At 43.0% G+C, this 22693-nt stretch overlaps 1 protein-coding gene across 1 annotated transcript in view; it reads left to right on the forward strand.

Moving 5' to 3' along the window:
* Positions 1-224: 224 nt before the first annotated feature.
* The window catches only part of LOC121560841 (E3 ubiquitin-protein ligase CBL-like), a 44106-nt gene continuing 21637 nt past the window's right edge, over positions 225-22693 (forward strand). The window contains exons 1-2 of the mRNA XM_041873700.2: positions 225-1009; positions 7203-7450. Coding sequence (XP_041729634.2) covers positions 866-1009; positions 7203-7450 — 392 coding nt within the window. The 5' untranslated portion in view covers positions 225-865. The remainder of the gene's footprint in view (positions 1010-7202; positions 7451-22693) is intronic.

Consider the following 22693-nt stretch of genomic DNA (forward strand, 5'->3'; position numbering starts at 1 on the left):
CGTCTGAATTTACACAGCCAAATGTTTTTGGTAGAAAGGAATTTCCGACTATAATTGATGAAGTTCTTGAACATACTGTTAAAACAGACGCGCGTGCATGTATATTCACCGCGAGATCGCGCATTAAGAGGGCGTAGTTGTAGGAGGTGTTGGGGGTAACATTTGTGCAAAGCGGGGGACGAGGGCAGGGAGAGGTTTTACAAACGGAAGGGGATGAACAGGAAGGGCAAGGGCCGCGCACATAGAGGGTGGGGGGAAGTTGAAGGCAGTGTTGATTTTTCTAAATGTATATATGCACCCCGTCTCCCTTCCGCCCATGTTAATGATTTTTGTTATCCATGTAAATGTCCCTTTAGTTTATTGGCGCCACCATCAGTTCTTCCTCAACAGTAAGCGTATTATCAAGCTATTTTGACTGTCTCCAGCCTGCCCCTGAACTTCCCGTCACTGAGAAGAACGCAGACGGAAAGAGCGAGCAGTTGAAAAGGGAACATAGGGGTTGTCAATGAGAATACAGTTCAATCTACACGGAGACCAGACGGATAGACAAGTCGATATCATTGTCCTCTTTTAGTCGACTAGACGGGTCTCTACTGGCTTGCATACTAACCTACGTTGTATTCCTTGCTGAGCACCCAGCTGCAGTTTGCCCCACTGTCGTCGAGGCTCGAGCCAACCACTGGTGGGGGGTTTAATGGGAGCCTTGTTTAAATAGAACCCCCCCCCCCCCAACGGACCCTCGCTCGAATCCGACCTGGGCGCTGTCTTCCCCGTGGGGTGCCGGTTTTTGCTCAGTCTGACTGGGGAAGGAGGGCGGTCCCCCCAGCCTTGACTGTCGCTCTGGCCGACCCTAGTGGAGCCTAATATGGCAGGAAATCTGAAGAAAGGCGGAGGACTGATCGGGATGATGAAGGACGCGTTTCAGCCCCATCACCACCTCCATTCTCATCACCAACCTGGGGCCGTGGACAAAAAGACGGTGGAGAAATGCTGGAAACTAATGGACAAGGTGGGTGACTAGCAGTCAGAGAACTATCTATCTAGCTAACGTAACCCAGTTGATGATCAGTGGGCCAGGAAGTTAGCATAACTAGCTAATTTGCTGGCTAGCTCCCTAGCTAACGAGACAGCTAGATAACATTAGCTAACTAGTTAGCTAGGGGTACACTGACTAGGAGAGAAGGTGGTAGCTAGCTAACATTAATCATATATTGTATTCATCTGTAGAAGATGTAGCTAGTTGAAGTTAACTAGAACTGGCTATATGGTTGTAGCTAGTTAGCTTGATGCTGGTGGCTGGATTGCTAGCTACGTTAGCCAGCTACCTAGCCAATTAACATTAGCTAGCAACATTGACCAAGAAAATCTCGCGTGCATGGTGTGGTGGTGACTCAATCATCATCCCAGATTAGGGTCTTGAAAATTAGTAGCTAACTAGCTGAGTAGTAGCTAGGTGAGCAGTGCTAGGCTTGGGCTTTGATCATACCCATCGAACTATATTTTACTGTTCAGAACAAGATCCATCCCATTGACAAATGTGTGCAATAAGGTTGTACAATTTGGGATTTAGCTAGCTAAATGTGATTTTCATCTGTCAATTGTATGACCAGATATTAAACACAATCATTGTCTAAACATTGTGCCAACAATCTAACTGCTCGATTCCAACACTTAGCTGTGGCCCCTGAAGTCCAGAGTATTGTGCAGCATGGAAATGAATACATGTGATCATTATAAAGAATTAGCTACATTTACTTCACAAGGTGCAATTCACAACATCACTTCTTGGAAAATGTAGCTGGCTGACCCCTCGTTTCCTGTGCGATTCACACTGAATTATCACAGTGATTCAGAGGACAAGACATCCTTTTGTGTTTGTTTCTCTAGGAGTAATAATAATAATAATAATATGCCATTTAGCAGATGCTTTTATCCAAAGCGACTTAGTCATGCGTGCATACATTTTTGTGTATGGGTGGTCCCGGGGATCGAACCCACTACCTTGGCGTTACAAGCGCCGTGCTCTACCAGCTGAGCTACAGAGGACCACAGAGTTACAGAGTAGTCTACACAGCTGTCACTCTGTTCTCTTATCCGTAAGATCCCAAGCCCCTGAAGTTTGACATAATAGCACTTTTTGGCCAATTTGCATTTCTTTCCACCAGACAAGCACATCTGCATTGACTCATTATGAAGAACAGGTCACTAAAAACAAACAGAAAAACAGAAGTGACACTGCAATGTCAGTTCTCCTTTTCTGTTTCAGAAAGTGACCTGTGCTTCCCAATCGATGGCACAAAGTATAGTCTGTCTGAGGCATAGTTGAGGAAGAGGTGTGTGTCTACAAGACCTTTGAAATGGAAGAGTCCCAGTGTACAATCCTGAGTTTAGCGAGAGAGCAGAGGGGAATGCAGCACAGCTGAGAGGCAATCTTCTCATAGTTTTTTCATTCAGTCCAGGCCATCACGACTGGATGTGTCTGCGTGTGTGTACGCTTAGCCTACTGATAACTCTAGGACGTCCCTTCCTTGGCTACAGGCTTATCTGCTCTCTGACAGGACTCATATACTTGAGTTGGAAGCGCATTAGGGTTTACTGTGACCCCCTCTGACTGACATGAGCAGTGCTGCTGCTCAGCCAGCCCCCCAATCTCAGCTGGCTACACTCAACTCTCTCTCTCTCAATTACATTTCAATTCAATTTAAGGGCTTTATTGGCATGGGAAACATATGTTAACATTGCCAAAGCAAGTGAAGTAGATAGTAAACAAAAGTGACATAAACAATAAATATTAACAGTAAACATTACACTCAGAAGTTCCAAAAGAATAAAGACATTTAAAATGTCATGTGTGTGTATATATACAGTGTTGTAACAATGTGCAAATAGTTAAAGTACAAATGGTAAAATAAATAAACATTAAATATGGGTTATATTTACAATGGTGTTTGTTCTTCACAGGTTGCCCTTTTCTTGTGGCAACAGGTCACAAATCTTGCTGCTGTGATGGCACACTGTGGTTTTTCACCCAGTAGATAAGGGAGTTGATCAAAATTGGGTTTGTTTTTGAATTCTTTGTGGATCTCTGTAATCTGAGGGAAATATGTGTCTCTAATATGGTCATACATTTGGCAGGAGGTTAGGAAGTGCAGCTCAGTTTCCACCTCATTTTGTGGGCAGTGTGCACATAGCTTGTCTTCTCTTGAGAGCCAGGTCTGCCTATGGCGGCCTTTCTCAATAGCAAGGCTATGCTCACTGAGTCTGTACATAGTCAAAGCTTTCCTTAAGTTTGGGTCAGTCACAATGGTCAGGTATTCTGCCACTGTGTACTCTGTTTAGAGCCAAATAGCATTCTAGTTTGCTCTGTTTTTGTGTTAATTCTTTGCAATGTGTCAAGTAATTCTCTTTTTGTTTTCTCATGATTTGGTTGGGTCTAATTGTGTTGTTTTTGTTGTCCGTGGGGTCTGTTTGTGTTTGTGAACAGAGCCCCAGGACCAGCTTGCTTAGGGGACTCTTCTCCAAGTTAATCTCTTTGTAGGTGATGGCTTTGTTATGGAAGGTTTGGGAATCGCTTCCTTTTAAGTGGTTATAGAATTTAACGGCTCTTTTCTGGATTTTGATAATTAGCGGGTATCTGCCTAATTCTGCTCTGCATGCATTATTTGGTGTTTTTCGTTGTACACTGAGTCTCAATTTGGTGTTTGTCCCATTTTGTGAATTCTTGGTTGGTGAGCAGACCCCAGACCTCACAACCATAAAGGGCAATGGGTTCTATAACTGATTCAATTATTTTTAGCCAGATCCTAATTGGTATGTCAAATTTTTTTCCTTTTGATGGCATAGAAGGCCCTTTCTTGCCTTGTCTCTCAGATCATTCACAGCTTTGTGGAAGTTTCCTGTGGCGCTGATGTTTAGGCCGAGGTATGTATAGTTTTTTTGTGTGCTCTAGGGTAACGGTGTCTAGATGGAATTTTGTATTTGTGGTCCTGGCAACTGGACCTTTTTTGGAACACCATTATTTTTGTCTTACTGAGATTTACTGTCAAGGCCCAGGTCTGACAGAATCTGTGCAGAAGATCTAGGTGCTGCTGTAGGCCCTCCTTGGTTGGTGACAGAAGCACCAGATCATCAGCAAACAGGACTCTTTCTCTCTCTGTTTCTCTCTCTCTCGCTCTCTCTCTCTCTTTCTCTCTCTGTTTCTCTCTCGCTCTATCGTTCTGTTTCTCTTTCTCTCTCTGTTTCTCTCTCTCTCTCTCTCTCTCTCTCTTTCTCTCTGTTTCTCTCTCGCTCTATCGTTCTGTTTCTCTCTCTCTGTTTCTCGCTCTATCGTTCTGTTTCTCTTTGTTTCTGTCTATCTCGCTCTCTGTTTGTCACTATCTCTCTCTCACCCCCTCTCGCTCTCTCTCCTCTCTCTCTTCTCTCTGTGTGTTGTCTTTGAGCCCCTCTTATTCCACTGATAAGATCAGCCTGGAGCTCACTAAGCAGATGCAACCAGCGTTGCTCTGTGACTAGGCTACTCAAGACATGGTGGGTTCATTTGAAGGTTGGCCAATTCAACATCAGATTGTGAATTTGGGTGGTGTTTATGATGACTGAGTTCAATAGACGTAATGGGTTCAAATACAGAATTGAGACGACAGTCATGTTCTCCATTTTTATATTTATTTTATTATTATTTTGTAAATTATTTTGTTTGTTTGTACTTTTTACCCATGTATGCGCCCGGCCGCCACAAGGAGTCAGCTAGAGCGCGATGTGACAAGGACATCCCAGCCGGCCAAACCCTCCCCTAACCCGGACGATGTTGGGCCAATTGTGCGCCACCTCATGGGTCTCCCGGGATCGGAGTTCTCCATTTTATTACATGACAGTTTGCTCCTGCATCTCTTTATATTACACTAGGAGAGTGACTGTCGATGCAAGTTGAACGTTAATGTAGCCAGTAAGTCTAAGGTAGACAACTGTTTTCAGATGGGGCTTTTATACTGTACCCAAAGAAGGTGATGAAAAGTAGATAGGATAGTTTATTTATTAATTTTGGCAAAATAGGCCCATCTTCCTTGTTTCACTCTGATAACGTTACCCATGTTTATGGTGTTCAATGATTGTGTTTATGGTTGTCTCAGCTCCATGCCATGCTTCGCTATATTATTTTCCACCAGATGTGTTAGTAGCTTGAGGGGATTGACAATGGGGAAGTGCAAACCAACACGCAAACCAACACACAGCCAAGATGCCAGCCTCCGTCAAATACTTGTAAAAACAAATACTGTCAGCCCCTTGCATCAACATCTGCTGTACAGTGCATTTGGAAAGTATTCAGACCCCTTCACTTTTCCCACATTTTGTTACGTTACAGCCTTATTCTAAAATGGTTTAAATAAATAAAAAATGCTCCTCAATCTACACAATACCCCATAATGACAAAGCGAAAACACTTTTTTACATTTGAAAAACCTAAGTATTCAGACCCTAAAAGAAGGGAGGTGACCAAGAACCCGATGGTCACTCTCACAGAGCTCCAGAGTTTCTATGTGGAGATGGGAGAACTTTCCAGGACAACCATCTCTGCAGCACTCCACCAGTCAGGCCTTTATGGTATAGTGGCCAGACGGAAGCCACTCCTCAGTAAAAGGCACGTGACCGCCTGCTTTGAGTTTGCCAAAAGGCACCTAAAGGACTCTCAGACCATAAGAAACAAGATTCTCTGGTTTGATGAAACCAAGATTGAAGTCTTTGGCCTGAATGCAAAGCCTGGAGGAAACCAGGCACCGCTCATCACCTGGCCAATACCATCCCTACGGTGAAGCATGGTGGTTGCAGCATCATGTTGGGGGATGTTTTTCAGCGGCATGGACTGGGAGACTAGTCAGGATCGAGGGAAAGATGAACAGAGCAAAGTACAGAGAGATCCTTGATGAAAACCTGCTCCAGAGCTCTCAGGACCTCAGACTGGGGCCAAGGTTCACCTTCCAACAGGACAACGACCCTAAGCACACAGCCAAGACAAACCAGGAGTGGCTTCAGGACAAGTCTCTGAATGTCCGTGAGTGGCCCAGCCAAAGCCCAGACTTGAACCCGATCGAACATCTCTGGAGAAACCTGAAAATAGCTGTGCAGCGACGCTCCCCATCCAACCTGACAGAGCTTGAGAGGATCTGCAGAGAAGAATGGGAGAAACTCTCCAAATACAGGTGTGCCAAGCTTGTAGCGTCATACCCAAGAAGACTCGAGGCTGTAATCGCTGCCACAGGTGCTTCAACATAGTACTGAGTAAAGGGTCTGAATACTAATGTAAATGTCATATTTCAGTTTTTTATTTTAGATAAATTAGCAAACATTTCTAAAAACGTGTTTTTGCTTTGTCATTATGGGGTATTGTGTGTAGATTGGGGGGGGGGTGGGGGTTAAAAAACGTTTAGAATAAGGCTGTAATGTAACAGACGTGTCTGTGTGTGTGAACACATGCGTGTGTGTGTGTGCGTGGGCTGCGGTATGTGTGTGTCTATTACCAGACCAACAGGAAGCTGTAAGCCTGAGATGAGTGTATTTCATTTTCTTCACTGAGTTGAAGGCCTTAAAATAGATTCACTTAGCAAACCCCTAGAGTCACGATCTCAGCACTGATCTTTCACTCGCTCTCGCATGCACTTTTACTAGATCTCTCTCACTTCCCTTTAGTACCTAGTCCTTACCAGCCTTGATGCTCTGGCAACACTGCTGCACAAATGATTACTTGTCAGAAAGAGCTAGAGTATTTTACATTTAGGCGAAAAGTGGAATGATAAATATAATCCACGTCATCACACTATTATAATACCCATGTATTTGTCAAATGGTGTTCAGTGATAGTTTCGATGGTCCCTTTTCACTGACCGTTTTATGTTGTGGGCAGGAGGTCTGCTTGTGTATGTAGGCTAGGCTAAACACTGTACACTCTTGAAGTTAGTTCAGTTAATGTTAGGGTTGTGGTCAATTTACTTCCTGAATTGAAAACATCTTCAAAGGAAACAATGTGCAACTTTCAATTCAAGACCTAGCATTTTTATTAACTTCCTGAATTGTATTAAAAAGGAATGGATCCCAACCCTGGTATGTATTAGCATACTACTTAGTCTCTTCCTCCGCTGTTGCTGGCTTATCATTTGTCTCAGTAAGCTGACTCATCTCCCCTCTGTGTCCTTTCCTCTCCCTCCATCCAGGTGGTGCGACTGTGCCAGAACCCCAAGCTGGCCCTGAAGAACAGCCCACCTTACATCTTGGACCTGCTGCCAGACACCTACCAGCACCTCCGCACCATCTTGTCCCGCTACGATGGCAAGATGGAGACGCTCGGCGACAACGAGTATTTCCGCGTCTTCATGGAGAACCTGACCAAGAAGACCAAGCAGACCATCAGCCTGTTCAAGGAGGGCAAGGAGCGCATGTACGAGGAGAACTCGCAGCCCAGGTGAGAGGATGAAGTTTTTGGAGATTGAGGTGGAAATATAGGTACTTTTCCTATAATACCTAGGTACTTTGATTGATCTCACAATTGCCATTTCCTGATTTTTACGAGACATCAAGAGAAGTGCCTCTGTTTTTGTACAACGAGCGAGAATTGGACCTCCTCATCCTCCTCCTGAAATGCTCCTGTGAGGTTGGTCTGCACCCTGACCTGTGTTGGGTGATACTCAGTTCATTCACTACCAGAATATGAACCCTTTCATGAGCCCAGAGTTAAGCCGAGCTGTACGGTACTGGCCTTGGTTACACATCCACCATAGGTCCAGGAACCGTCATTGAAGGAACTATCTGAGCCAGTACGGTTTGAGACAATAGTCTGAAAAGGCTCCGATTTTGTTTCTCCTACTGTGTCTGAAGTTGAGGGTAATTTTTGTGTTGAACCCCTCCCAGTCATAGCATGCAGGTGTAGGGTTAGAGGTTAGATCTCATCAATGGGTACGTTTCTGCACCTTCTTAAAATGGAGCAATGTAGGCTTGTACTGAGTAACAGCCAAAGAGAAGGGTGCTGTGGTTTGCACAAGTTGAACGGTTGTGGTCAGGATGACGCTGATCTACTTGCCTGTGACTGTCTGTCTCTGTGTTCACAGCCTTTGTCGATAGTAGCCCCCAGACCTGAAGGTTATAAGGAGCTAAAGAAATTGCAAAAACGCAAAATGTAGTCTAACACCTTATTTTTTAATAACATCAACAACAACAAAATTCACTCAATATACAAACTTATACATACGAACAATAACTTACAGATGCACACAAACAATGACTACATTTCATCTGCGGAGACCAGCATGCTCACACCCCCATCCCTACTGCCTGCATTATTGTTTGCCACTTGTCCTTAAATTGTATCAATTTAACTGACTCCTTTTTAGATTAAACTGTTAAACCAAATGTAGTCTAACATCTTTTTAGATGGCTGAGATCATATTTTGCTCCAGCCCTTGCTGTCCATGCATTCCCTTCATGATTTGTAGATCAGGGGCCAAAGTAATCAAGCAACTCGGAGGAGGAATTGTATGCGTTGCCATTAGCAAAGTTCAACAATTTTGACCACATTTATAAATCACGTCAGAAATGCAAGATTTTGCATAAATCTGGTGGGAAATAGCCTGTAATAGCCTGTCCCTTCAACTTTGCCAACGGCACCCCATATAATTCCTACTCTGAGATGCTTGATAACTACGGCCCCAGGTTATACAGTTAAAAATGACAATAGACTAAGCTTGATTTGCACATACAGTGAGGGGGAAAAACTATTTGATCCCCTGCTGATTTTGTACGTTTGCCCACTGACAAAGACATGATCAGTCTATAATTTTAATGGTAGGTATATTTGAACAGTGAGAGACAGAATAACAACAAAAAAATCCAGAAAAACGCATGTCAAAAATGTTATAAATGGATTTGCATTTTAATGAGGGTAATAAGTATTTGACCCCCTCTCAAGCAGAAAGATTTTTCTGGCTCCCAGGTGTCTTTTTATACAGGTAACGAGCTGAGATTAGGAGCACACTCTTAAAGGGAATGCTCCTAATCTCAGCTTGTTACCTGTATAAAAGACACCTGTCCACAGAAGCAATCAATCAATCCGATTCCAAACTCTCCACCATGGCCAAGACCAAAGAGCTCTCCAAGGATGTCAGGGACAAGATTGTAGACTTACACAAGGCTGGAATGGGCTACAAGACCATCGCCAAGCAGCTTGGTGAGAAGGTGACAACAGTTGGTGCGATTATTCGCAAATGGAAGAAACACAAAATAACTGTCAATCTCCCTCGGCCTGGGGCTCCATGCAAGATCTCACCTCGTGGAGTTGCAATGGTCATGAGAACGGTGAGGAATCAGCCCAGAACTACACGGGAGGATCTTGTCAATGATCTCAAGGCAGCTGGGACCATAGTCACCAAGAAAACAATTGGTAACACACTACGCCGTGAAGGACTGAAATCCTGCAGCGCCCGCAAGGTCCCCCTGCTCAAGAAAGCACATATACAGGCCCGTCTGAAGTTTGCCAATGAACATCTGAATGATTCAGAGGAGAACTGGGTGAAAGTGTTGTGGTCAGGTGAGACCAAAATGGAGCTCTTTGGCATCAACTCAACTTGCCATGTTTGGAGGAGTAGGAATGCTGCCTATGACCCCAAGAACACCATCCCCACCGTCAAACATGGAGGTGGAAACATTATGCTTTTGGGGTGTTTTTCTGCTAAGGGGACAGGACAACTTCACCGCATCAAAGGGACGATGGGCGGGGCCATGTACCGTCAAATCTTGGGTGAGAACCTCCTTCCCTCAGCCAGGGCATTGAAAATGGGTCGTGGATGGGTATTCCAGCATGACAATGACCCAAAACACACAGCCAAGGCAACAAAGGAGTAGCTTAAGAAGAAGCACATTAAGGTCCTGGAGTGGCCTAGCCAGTCTCCAGACCTTAATCCCATAGAAAATCTGTGGAGGGAGCTGAAGGTTCGAGTTGCCAAATGTCAGCCTCGAAACCTTAATGACTTGGAGAAGATCTGCAAAGAGGTGTGGGACAAAATCCCTCCTGAGATGTGTGCAAACCTGGTGGCCAACTACAAGAAACGTCTGACCTCTGTGATTGCCAACAAGGGTTTTGCCACCAAGTACTAAGTCATGTTTTGCAGAGGGGTCAAATACTCAATTTATAACATTTTTTACATGCGTTTTTCTGAATTTTGTTGTTGTTATTCTGTCTCTCACTGTTCAAATAAACCTATCATTACAATTATAGACTGATCATTTCTTTGTCAGTGGGCAAACGTACAAAATCAGCAGGGGATCAAATACTTTTTTCCCCTCACCGTATCTAACTTATTGCTGGACACTCCAAGCCTCTCCCAGCCCAATCAGTTACATGCAGGTGGAGCATGAATATGATGGCTTGAGTTAAGTATCAAGTATCAATGGCAGGATGTGGCAAAATATTTTGTCCATAAACTGATACACAAGTTAGACCCCTGAGCTCATTCAATCTCCAATCTCCTCAAAACACGACCCTTTTTAAAAACCTTTATGAAAACTGTGGTTAATTTCCTTCTTAATGCAATGAATCAGAGTAGAGATGACTGTCTGCCTGTAGTTTTGCATGGCTTCTGTTTTTTTGGACAATGAGTTTCCTTGTGCTGAAACTAAGTGAGAGGGGGAGGCTCAGCTCACAAATTCATTCCTCTTCTCTCTTCCCCCTAATTTGAAACAATGAAGAAGAGAAATTTATGCACTCACTAACTGTAAATCGCTCTGGATAAGAGCGTCTGCTAAATGACTTAAATGTAATTGAATTTGCATTAAGTAATGGGCCCATTTGAACTGTCTTAACCACTTCTTTGTGAAATACATTTTCATCATCACTTCATTACAGAGTGAGTGGGTTCTAGAGCCGGAGCTGGTAAAACCGATGAAGCTCCCCCACACAGGGACCAGAGACAAAGAGCCCTATTGTACCTAGAGAAGGGCTCAAATGAGTAGGCTATTGCCCAGTAGCATGGTTAGTGTGTTACCAGCAGCAAATAGCTTTAGCTGAGTGCCACTCCTCCCAGCTCTACGTGACCTTTTTTACAAGGAGCACGTGTGTGCCTGAGTTGAAAAATGTAGGAGCACACAAAGAAATGTAGGAGCAAGGAGCAGAATGGAAAATACCTGTCAATTTGTGAAAAATTACCCTGATTAACTCTTTAGTATTATCCCAGTTTACCTATTTGCTTATGGTCTTGCCTACGCCTAGCGAACAGTTTTTAAAATTATATGATAAAAAAATATTCAATTTTATTTGGAACGGCAAGCCAGACAAAATTAAAAGGGCCTATTTATATAATGAATATGAATTTGAAGGACTGAAATTATTAAATATTAAAGCATTAGACCTATCACTAAAAGCTTCAGTCATACAAAAGTTATACTTAAATCCGAACTGGTTCTCAAGCAAATTAGTAAGATTGTCTCACCCAATGTTCAAGAAAGGCCTTTTTCCCTTTATTCAGATTACAACAACTCATTTTCAGTTATTTGAAAAGGAAATAATCTCCCAAATATCACTATTTCTAAAACAAGCCATAGAAAGTTGGTTGCAATTTCAATTTAATCCTCCAGAAACGACAGAACAAATAATGCAACAAATATTGTGGTTAAATTCAAATATACTAATTGACAAAAAACCTTTATTTTTTGACAGAATGTTTAAAAAAGTATAGTCTTCGTAAATGATATCATCGGTAGGACTGGTGGAGTTATGTCGCACATGCAGCTAACAAAAACATATGGAAATGTCTGCTCTACCCAAAATTACAACCAAATAATTGCAGCCTTACCGCAAAAGTGGAAGAGGAAAGTGGAAGGAGGAGAAAGTAAGGAACTTGTCTGTCGGCCTTGCATTAAAGAACATAATTGGTTAAGGAAAACTGTGATAAATAAAAAAGTATATTAGTTTCATTTAAGGACCAAAGGATTGACAGCTGTCCCATATAGATTGCAAAATAGTTGGGAAGAGATTTTTGACGTACCTATCCCATGGCATAGTGTTTATGAACTGACACGCAAAACGACACCGGATTCAAAAATTAGAATCTTTCAATTTAAATTATTATATAAAATTCTTGCTACCAATAGAATGTTATTTATATGGGGGATACAATCTTCCCAGCTCTGCAGATTTTGCTGTGAAGAGACAGAATCATTAGATCATTTGTTTTGGTTCTGTCCATTTGTAGCTTGTTTTTGGACACAGGTCCAGGAATGGCTAAAGGATTGCAATATTTACCTGGAGCTAACCTTGCGGATAGCATTACTGGGTGATCTGAAAAGTCATAGTCAATCGATCAATAATATAATAAAACTTTTAGCAAAAAAATAAATAATTAATTCACCATCTGTAGAAGCAATGAGAATAGAAAGGTTCAGAACTTTTGTAAAACATCACAGTACGGTTGAAATATACAGTGGGGAGAACAAGTATTTGATACACTGCCGATTTTGCAGCTTTTCCTACTTACAAAGCATGTAGAGGTCTGTCATTTTTATTATAGGTACACTTCAACTGTGAGAGACGGAATCTAAAATAAAAATCCAGAAAATCACATTATATGATTTTTAAGTAAGTAAACATTTGCATTTTAATGCATGACATAAGTATTTGATCACCTACGTACCAGTAAGAATTCCGGCTCTCACAGACCTGTTAGTTTTTCTTTAAGAAGCCCTCCTGTTCTCCACTCATTACCTGTATTAACTGCACCTGTTTGAACTCGTTACCTGTATAAAAGACACCTGTCCACACACTCAATCAAACAGACTCCAACCTCTCCACAATGGCCAAGACCAGAGAGCTGTGTAAGGACATCAGGGATAAAATTGTAGACCTGCACAAGGCTGGGATGGGCTACAGGACAATAGGCAAGCAGCTTGGTGAGAATGTAACAACTGTTGGCGCAATTATTAGAAAATTTAAGAAGTTCAAGATGACGGTCAATCACCCTCGGTCTGGGGCTCCATGCAAGATCTCACCTCGTGGGGCATCAATGATCATGAGGAAGGTGAGGGATCAGCCCAGAACTACACGGCAGGACCTGGTCAATGACCTGAAGAGAGCTGGGACCACAGTCTCAAAGAAAACCATTAGTAATGCACTACGCCGTCATGGATTAAAATCCTGCAGCACACGCAAGGTCCCTCTGCTCAAGCGCATGTCCAGGCCCGTCTGAAGTTTGCCAATGACCATCTGGATGATCCAGAGGAGGAATGGGAGAAGGTCATGTGGTCTGATGACACAAAAATAGAGCTTTTTGGTCAAAACTCCACTCGCCGTGTTTGGAGGAAGAAGAAGGATGAGTACAACCCCAAGAACACCATCCCAACCGTGAAGCATGGAGGTGGAAACATCATTCTTTGGGGATGCTTTTCTGCAAAGGGGACAGGACGACTGCACCGTATTGAGGGGAGGATGGATGGGGCCATGTATCGCGAGATCTTGGCCCACAACCTCCTTCCCTCAGTAAGAGCATTGAAGATGGGTCGTGGTTGGGTCTTCCAGCATGACAACGACCCGAAACACACAGCCAGGGCAACTAAGGAGTGGCTCCGTAAGAAGCATCTCAAGGTCCTGGAGTGGCCTAGCCAGTCTCCAGACCTGAACCCAATAGAAAATCTTTGGAGGGAGCTGAATGTCCGTATTGCCCAGCGACAGCCCCGAAACCTGAAGGATCTGGAGAAGGTCTGTATGGAGGAGTGGACCAAAATCCCTGCTGCAGTGTGTGCAAACCTGGTCAAGACCTACAGGAAACGTATGATCTCTGTAATTGCAAACAAAGGTTTCTGTACCAAATATTAAGTTCTGCTTTTCTGATGTATCAAATACTTGTCATGCAATAAAATGCAAATTAATTACTTAAAAATCATACAATGTGATTTTCTGTAGTTTTGTTTTAGATTCCGTCTCTCACAGTTGAAGTGTACCTATGATAAAAATTACAGACCTCTACATGCTTTGTAAGTAGGAAAACCTGCAAAATCAGCAGTGTATCAAATACTTGTTCTCCCCACTGTATATGGCAAATAGAAATCCTATATGGATGGTGTTAAGAGATAGATGGGAGGTATTGAATGGAGTTGAAGGATGGGACTAATAACAAATAACAACAAATAATAACAACATAACTAATAATGTAAGCATACTGTGTCCATAATAAGTATATAGGTTGTATGTTGGGAGCTTTTGGGAAAGAGCACAGTTAGAAAGATATGGCATATAGAAGCAAACCGGATGGACATCATGAAAATGATCGGAGAGGTTGAGAGTAGAAGAAGTTCAGTAGCAAAAAAAAAAAATATATATATATAATAGAATTCTTGTAAAATTGACTGTGTCCATAAGGTGTAGATAGTAAGTATAGGCTGGAAGTAGAGGCCTGGGTATTGTTGTTCACTAATTTACCCCAAGTAGGGAAAGGATGGTGGGGTTGAAAAGTAATAAAGGGGAGTGTATATACAGTGGGGGGAAAAAAGTATTTAGTCAGCCACCAATTGTGCAAGTTCTCCCACTTAAAAAGATGAGAGAGGCCTGTAATTTTCATCATAGGTACACGTCAACTATGACAGACAAAATTAGATTTATTTTCTCCAGAAAATCACATTGTAGGATTTGTAATGAATTTATTTGCAAATTATGGTGGAAAATAAGTATTTGGTCAATAACAAAAGTTTCTCAATACTTTGTTATATACCCTTTGTTGGCAATGACACAGGTCAAACGTTTTCTGTAAGTCTTCACAAGGTTTTCACACACTGTTGCTGGTATTTTGGCCCATTCCTCCATGCAGATCTCCTCTAGAGCAATGATGTTTTGGGGCTGTCGCTGGGCAACACAGACTTTCAACTCCCTCCAAAGATTTTCTATGGGGTTGAGATCTGGAGACTGGCTAGGCCACTCCAGGACCTTAATGCTTCTTACAAAGCCACTCCTTCGTTGCCCGGGCGGTGTGTTTGGGATCATTGTCATGCTGAAAGACCCAGCCACATTTCATCTTCAATGCCCTTGCTGATGGAAGGAGGTTTTCACTCAAAATCTCACGATACATGGCCCCATTCATTCTTTCCTTTACACGGATCAGTCGTCCTGGTCCCTTTGCAGAAAAACAGCCCCAAAGCATGATGTTTCCACCCCCATGCTTCACAGTAGGTATGGTGTTCTTTGGATGCAACTCAGCATTCTTTGTCCTCCAAACACGATGAGTTGAGTTTTTACCAAAAGGTTCTATTTTGGTTTCATCTGACCATATGACATTCTCCCAATCCTCTTCTGGATCATCCAAATGCACTCTAGCAAACTTCAGACGGGCCTGGACATGTACTGGCTTAAGCAGGGGGACACGTCTGGCACTGCAGGATTTGAGTCCCTGGCGGCGTAGTGTGTTACTGATGGTAGGCTTTGTTACTTTGGTCCCAGCTCTCTGCAGGTCATTCACTAGGTCCCCCATGTGGTTCTGGGATTTTTGCTCACCGTTCTTGTGATCATTTGACCCCACGGGGGTGAGATCTTGCGTGGAGCCCCAGATCGAGGGAGATTATCAGTGGTCTTGTATGTCTTCCATGTCCTAATAATTGCTCCCACAGTTGATTTCTTCAAACCAAGCTGCTTACCTATTGCAGATGCAGTCTTCCCAGCCTGGTGCAGGTCTACAATTTTGTTTCTGGTGTCCTTTGACAGCTCTTTGGTCTTGGCCATAGTGGAGTTTGGAGTGTGACTTTTTGAGGTTGTGGACAGGTGTCTTTTATACTGATAACAAGTTCAAACAGGTGCCATTAATACAGGTAACGAGTGGAGGACAGAGGAGCCTCTTAAAGAAGATGTTACAGGTCTGTGAGAGCCAGAAATCTTGCTTGTTTGTAGGTGACCAAATACTTATTTTCCACCATAATTTGCAAATAAATTCATAAAAAATCCTACAATGTGATTTTCTGGAGAAAAAAAATCTCAATTTGTCTGTCATAGTTGACGTGTACCTATGATGAAAATTACAGGCCTCTCATCTTTTTAAGTGGGAGAACTTGCACAATTGGTGGCTGACTAAATACTTTTTTTCCCCACTGTACCACTATTTCCTCCTGGACAGGATGAAGATGGTTAAAAACAGTTTTGTAACACTGTTAGCTTCAGACTCGACTAAAATGGTTTCCTGTATCGACAAAATGTTAGCTATTCCCACTACTCTCGTTGTTGATCAAGATTGAGCACCATTTAGTGAAAAATGATGGATGGTAGTTATGAATATGATGACTACGTGGTTGTCACACATGGTTGTTTCTTCTCAGACCATTGCAGTACAGAGAGCGATAGAGTGGGTGGATGTGGTGCTGAGTAGCCCTGCGGATTTCTCCACAATATTACTCCCGCAAAATTTGCTCTTCTCTTTATTTTAATGTTGGCGTCTGACCATCCATATTTTAGACTTGAGCAGTACAAATCATTTTTGCTTGTCTTGTACGCAGACATACAGACACACAGCCCCCATAGTTCTGAGGAGCGTGATCTTTGCATTCAACGTTTTACTGTATTTCTGGTTGATTACCATAACCACAGTAGGATGAAAGCCCAGCCTTTTGCTAATTTAAGTCATGCTTTTTGTGCGGTGGTGGCCTGACATGAGAGTCTAGCTGCAACGCTGCTGTGTGAGGGGGCGAGGTGTTGTCTGTGAGAAGGGACCTAATGATTAACAGTGACACACAGTCACACACTGTGTGCGCCACACAGTTTCTTCCTGGTAGCCTGCAATTTTCCTTTTCCTGGTTCTCACAGGCCAGCTAGTGCCATTTTCTACCCTGCTCAGAGAGAGAGGGGGAGGGTGCACAACAGGGAGAGGGAGCACAGCAAACGCTAGCCTGTTTATAACCGCAAAGTCCAGGCTGAGTATGGAGTTGATCAATGTGTGCAGAAATGGGCACTTCCTACCTCCTCTATATCCAGATATTGTTCTGACATCCTTGAGCTTTGCTGTTTGAGCTGGCTTCCTTGGCTAAGCCCCTGACCAGCGCTCCATCATGACTGCTGGTAGTTAACATATCCTGAGGGGAGAGGAAGGACAGGAGGGCTGCTTCCCAAATGGCACCCTATTCCCTATATAGTGCACTACTTTTGACCAGGGCATATGGGGCTCTAGTCAAAGGTAGTGCACTATGTAGGGAATGGGGTGCCATTTGGGACGCTCCCAAGAGGAGAGTAGTCCCGGGCGGAAGGGGTAATGTGCGGCTTTCCTTTTTAGAGGGCCGGCTCTCTCATCCTTCTTTCACCCCGGCACATGCCCATGATCCTGGCCTTGTTGGATTTGAATGTGTTCAGATCAACGTAAAAGGAAGGACATTCCCTCTACATTCATGCATCCCCTTTACAGCCTCCTGCTGCCTGTTGCAGCCTCCGCTGGCTTCAGCTGAGGGTATTGCAGATGGTGGTACCTCAGTGACGTTGGGAGAAGGATCTGCATGGTTGGCCCTGGGCCTCGTACTCCTTCTTCCTCACTACTGCAGAAACTCACTGTCTCTATATGTGGTCCTCTGTAGCTCAGCTGGTAGAGCACGGCGCTTGTAACGCCAAGGTAGTGGGTTCGATCCCCGGGACCACCCATACACAAAAAATTTATGCACGTATGACTGTAAGTCGCTTTGGATAAAAGCGTCTGCTAAATGGCATATTATTATTATTATTATGCCATCCTTTTTAGCTGCAGACAGAGGAAGAGAGAGCCTCTCATATCTTATTGCACCTGGCAGTCTCAAGCTAGTCTGCACGCCCCTGAAAGTGCCTCAGTGGCTTACACAACCCCTTTGCTGTATCCATCTCTTCTAATACCACCTTACTCTCACGTATTCAATCTCTTCTCTAAATAAGCCAAAGAAATGATTGCAAATGGTTTAATTTGATAGTTTCGCGAATGTTGACAAAACGGTTGTCATAGAGTATGTAGTTGCTGTCAAAAATGGCTTCGCTGCCTCCTATCTGTGCTGCCGGAACTCTGTGGTATCATGCCAAGTTCATATCCATTCCAGCATTAGTACCACAACATACCTGCATTTGCAAAGGGCACTTGTGCTAAATTTGGCCCTCAAAGCTCTGGCCTAAGAAAGTATGACTTCCCATTTTCTATAAATGTGCCTGACTAGACAATAGTTTCTCTCTCAGGAGCAGGCTATTGGCTTTGACTATCTCTCCCACCTTATCTGGTGGCAAAGGTCTATGCGAACGGATCAGTTATAGCAATAGGGAAATGCACTGTCGGAAAACAATATCATGCAAAAGGATGTGTTCATTTTTTTTTACTGTAGCGTCACTCATTGAGTCTGCTTATCTGCGTTTTAGGCTGCTGAATTCTACATATTCTTTAACACTTCATTCATACACCAGCAGTTACTATTATATAACTCCAATACTGTTCTGTCTGAAACGTTTGGCTATTTATTGATGGGTTCTGTAAGATCAGACAGACGGTTTCTGACTAGTGATGTGAAGAATGGAAAACATTTTTAATGTTTAAACAGCCATTTGTATTTAGCGCCATCCATAATTCCTTCAATTCTGACCAGTTTCCCAGTCCCTGCTGATGAAAAACATCCCCACAGCATGATGCTGCCAACACCATGCTTCACTGTGGGGATGGTGTTCTCAGGGTGATGAGAGGTGTTGGTTTTAGCCTCATCTGACCAGAGTACCTTCTTCCATATGTTTGGGGAGTCTCCCACATGCCTTTGGGGGAACACCAAACGTGTTTGCTTATTTTTTTCTTTAAGCAATGGCTTTTTTCTGGCCACTCTTCCGTAAAGCCCAACTCTGTGGAGTGTACGGCTTAAAGTGGTCCCATGGACAGATACTCCAATCTCCTCTGTGGAGCTTTGCAGCTCCTTCAGGGTTATCTCTCTGATTAATGCCCTCCTTGCCTGGTCCGTGAGTTTTGGTGGGCGGCCCTCTCTTGGCAGATTTGTTGTGGTGCCATATTCTTTCCATTTCTTAATAATGTATTTAATGGTGCTCCGTGGAATGTTCAAAGTTTCGGATATTTGTTTATAACCCAACCCTGATCTGTACTTCTCCACAACTTTGTCCCTGACCTGTTTGGAGATCTCCTTGGTCTTCATGGTGCCGCTTGCTTGGTGGTGCCCCTTGCTTAGTGGTTCCCCTTGCTTAGTGGTGTTGCAGACTCTGGGGCCTTTCAGAACAGGTGTGTGTGTGTGTGTGTGTGTGTGTTTGTGTATATATACTGAGATCATGTGACACTTAGATTGCACACAGGTGGACTTTATTATACTAATTATGTGACTTCTGAAGGTAATTGGTTGCACCAGATCTTATTTAGGGGCTTCATAGCAAAGGGGGTGAATACATATGCACGCACCACTTTTCCGTTATTTATTTTTGAGAATTTTTTTAAACAAGTTATCTTTTTCATTTCACTTCACCAATTTGGACTATTTTGTGTATGTCCATTACATGAAATCCAAATAAAAATCAATTTAAATTACAGGTTTTAATGCAACAAAACGCCAAGGGGGATGAATACTTTTGCAAGGCACTGTATATATTTTTTATGGCGCATGAGACGCCTGTCTCAATGGACTAATCCATTGCAGAGGCCGCGGGGATAGCACACCAGTATCACCAGTAGTACATTTACCGTTAATTCCCATAATTTCTAATCTACAATGCTTGTTTGGTTACGGTGATTTCTGTTAATGCATTAAATATATTTTTGTTAGTCTTTTACTGTTCTCATTGTCGGAGTGGACATGTTGTTTGCGGACCGCACAACCTAGGCTACACTTGTGAGGAACTAGTTTTAGTTTATTTCACTCCATTTAGGAGTTGTCAATTTATTCATTATCGTTTGTTTGTAGCGCTCCTGTCAATGTTGAGTAAAGACGCGCACCTGATTATACATAGAAGTAAGCCTACCTGGCCTGCGTGCAAATGTAAGCCTATAAATGTGCCCATTTGGGGATCTGATAGTATTTCTGATTGTCTTAACTGACCACCACTGTGGAACTTTTCAAAGTAATTTTTACTTCACCTCAAATGCCAAGTAAACAAAGTCTGTTTTTACATCCATTGAGAATAGTTCCTCAATGTAGCCTATTTGAAAAATCTTTCCAGCTCTCTTTCGATAACCACTCAGCGTGAAAGGGAGAAAGAAAAGTCATGCTCTGACCCGGTGGAAACGTCATAAAATAGGCCTACCTCATTACTACTTATCCCTTGCGCAAATAGCCTACAGCTACAGTGGGGAAAATAAGTATTTAGTCAGCCACCAATTGTTCAAATTCTCCCACTTAAAAAGATGAGAGAGGCCTGTAATTTTCATCATAGGTACACGTCAACTATGACAGACAAAAATGAGAGAAAAAAATCCAGAAAATCACATTGTAGGATTTTTAATGAATTTATTTGCAAATTATGGTGGAAAATAAGTATTTGGTCACCTACAAACAAGCAAGATTTCTGGCTCTCACAGACCTGTAACTTCTTCTTTAAGAGGCTCCTCTGTCCTCCATCGTTACCTGTATTATTGGCACCTGTTTGAACTTGTTATCAGTATAAAAGACACCTGTCCACAACCTCAAACAGTCACACTCCAAACTCCACTATGGCCAAGACCAAAGGCTGTCAAAGGACACCAGAAACAAAATTGTAGACCTGCACCAGGCTGGGAAGACTGAATCTGCAATAGGTAAGCAGCTTGGTTTGAAGAAATCAACTGTGGAGCAATTTTTAGGAAATGGAAGACATACAAGACCACTGATAATCTCCCTCGATCTGGGGCTCCACGCAAGATCTCACCCCGTGGGGTCAAAATGATCACAAGAACGGTGAGCAAAAATCCCAGAACCACACGGGGGGACCTAGTGAATGACCTGCAGAGAGCTGGGACCAAAGTAACAAAGCCTACCATCAGTAACACACTACGCCGCCAGGGACTCAAATCCTGCAGTGCCAGACGTGTCCCCCTGCTTAAGCCAGTACATGTCCAGGCCCGTCTGAAGTTTGCTAGAGTGCATTTGGATGATCCAGAAGAGGATTGGGAGAATGTCATATGGTCAGATGAAACCAAAATAGAACTTTTTGGTAAAAACTCAACTCGTCGTGTTTGGAGGACAAAGAATGCTGAGTTGCATCCAAAGAACACCATACCTACTGTGAAGCATGGGGGTGGAAACATCATGCTTTGGGGCTGTTTTTCTGCAAAGGGACCAGGACGACTGATCCGTGTAAAGGAAAGAATGAATGGGGCCATGTATCGTGAGATTTTGAGTGAAAACCTCCTTCCATCAGCAAGGGCATTGAAGATGAAACGTGGCTGGGTCTTTCAGCATGACAATGATCCCAAACACACCGCCCGGGCAACGAAGGAGTGGCTTCATAAGAAGCATTTCAAGGTCCTGGAGTGGCCTAGCCAGTCTCCAGATCTCAACCCCATAGAAAATCTTTGGAGGGAGTTGAAAGTCCGTGTTGCCCAGCGACAGCCCCAAAACATCACTGCTCTAGAAGAGATCTGCATGGAGGAATGGGCCAAAATACCAGCAACAGTGTGTGAAAACCTTGTGAAGACTTACAGAAAACGTTTGACCTGTGTCATTGCCAACAAAGGGTATATAACAAAGTATTGAGAAACTTTTGTTATTGACGTATTTCTCTCAACTTTTTTGAACAAATTTGTTTACATCCCTGTTAGTGAGCATTTCTCCTTTGCCAAGATAATCCATCCACCTGACAGGTGTGGCATATCAAGAAGATGATTAAACAGCAGGATCATTACACAGGTGCACCTTGTGCTGGGGACGATAAAAGGCCACTCTAAAATGTGCAGTTTTGTCACACAACACAATACCACAGATGGCCCAAGTTTTGAGGGAGCATGCAATTGACATGCTGACTGCAGGAATGTCCGCCAGAGCTGTTGCCAAATAATTTAATGTTAATTTCTCACCTGAGGGATCGTCGAGGCGTATTCCTGTCTGTAATAAATCCTTTGTGGGGAAAAACTCATGAAGGCCTGATTCACACAGTCCCCTCTGAACAGTTGATGTTGAGATGTGTCTGAATTTAACTCTGTGAAGCATTTATTTGGGCTGCAATTTTTGAGGCTGGAAACTCTAATGAACTTATCCTCTGCAATAGAGGTAACTCTGGGTCTTCCATTCCTCATGAGAGCCAGTTTCATCATAGCGCTTGATGGTTTTTGTGACTGCACTTGAAGAAACTTAAAGTTCTTGAAATATTCCTTATTGACTGACCTTCATGTCTTAAAGTAATGATAGACTGTCGTTTCTCTTTGCTTATTTGAGCTGTTCTTGCCATAATATGGACTTGGTCTTTTACCAACTAGGTCTATCTACCTTGTCACAACACAACTGATTGGCTCAAACGCATTAAGAAGGAAAGAAATTCCACAAATTCACTTTTTAAGAAGGCACACCTGTTAATTGAAATGCATTCCAGGTGACTACCTCATGAAGCTGGTTGAGAGAATGCCAAGAGTGTGCAAAGCTGTCATCAAGGCAAAGGGTGGCTATTTGAAGAATCTCAAATATAAAATATATTTTGATTTGTTTAACACTTTTTTGGTTACTACATGATTCCATATGTGTTATTTCATGGTTTTGATGTCTTCACTATTACTCTACAATGTAAAAAATAGTAAAA

The sequence above is a fragment of the Coregonus clupeaformis genome, chromosome 5 (assembly GCF_020615455.1).
Source record: "Coregonus clupeaformis isolate EN_2021a chromosome 5, ASM2061545v1, whole genome shotgun sequence".
Classification (NCBI taxonomy): domain Eukaryota; kingdom Metazoa; phylum Chordata; class Actinopteri; order Salmoniformes; family Salmonidae; genus Coregonus; species Coregonus clupeaformis.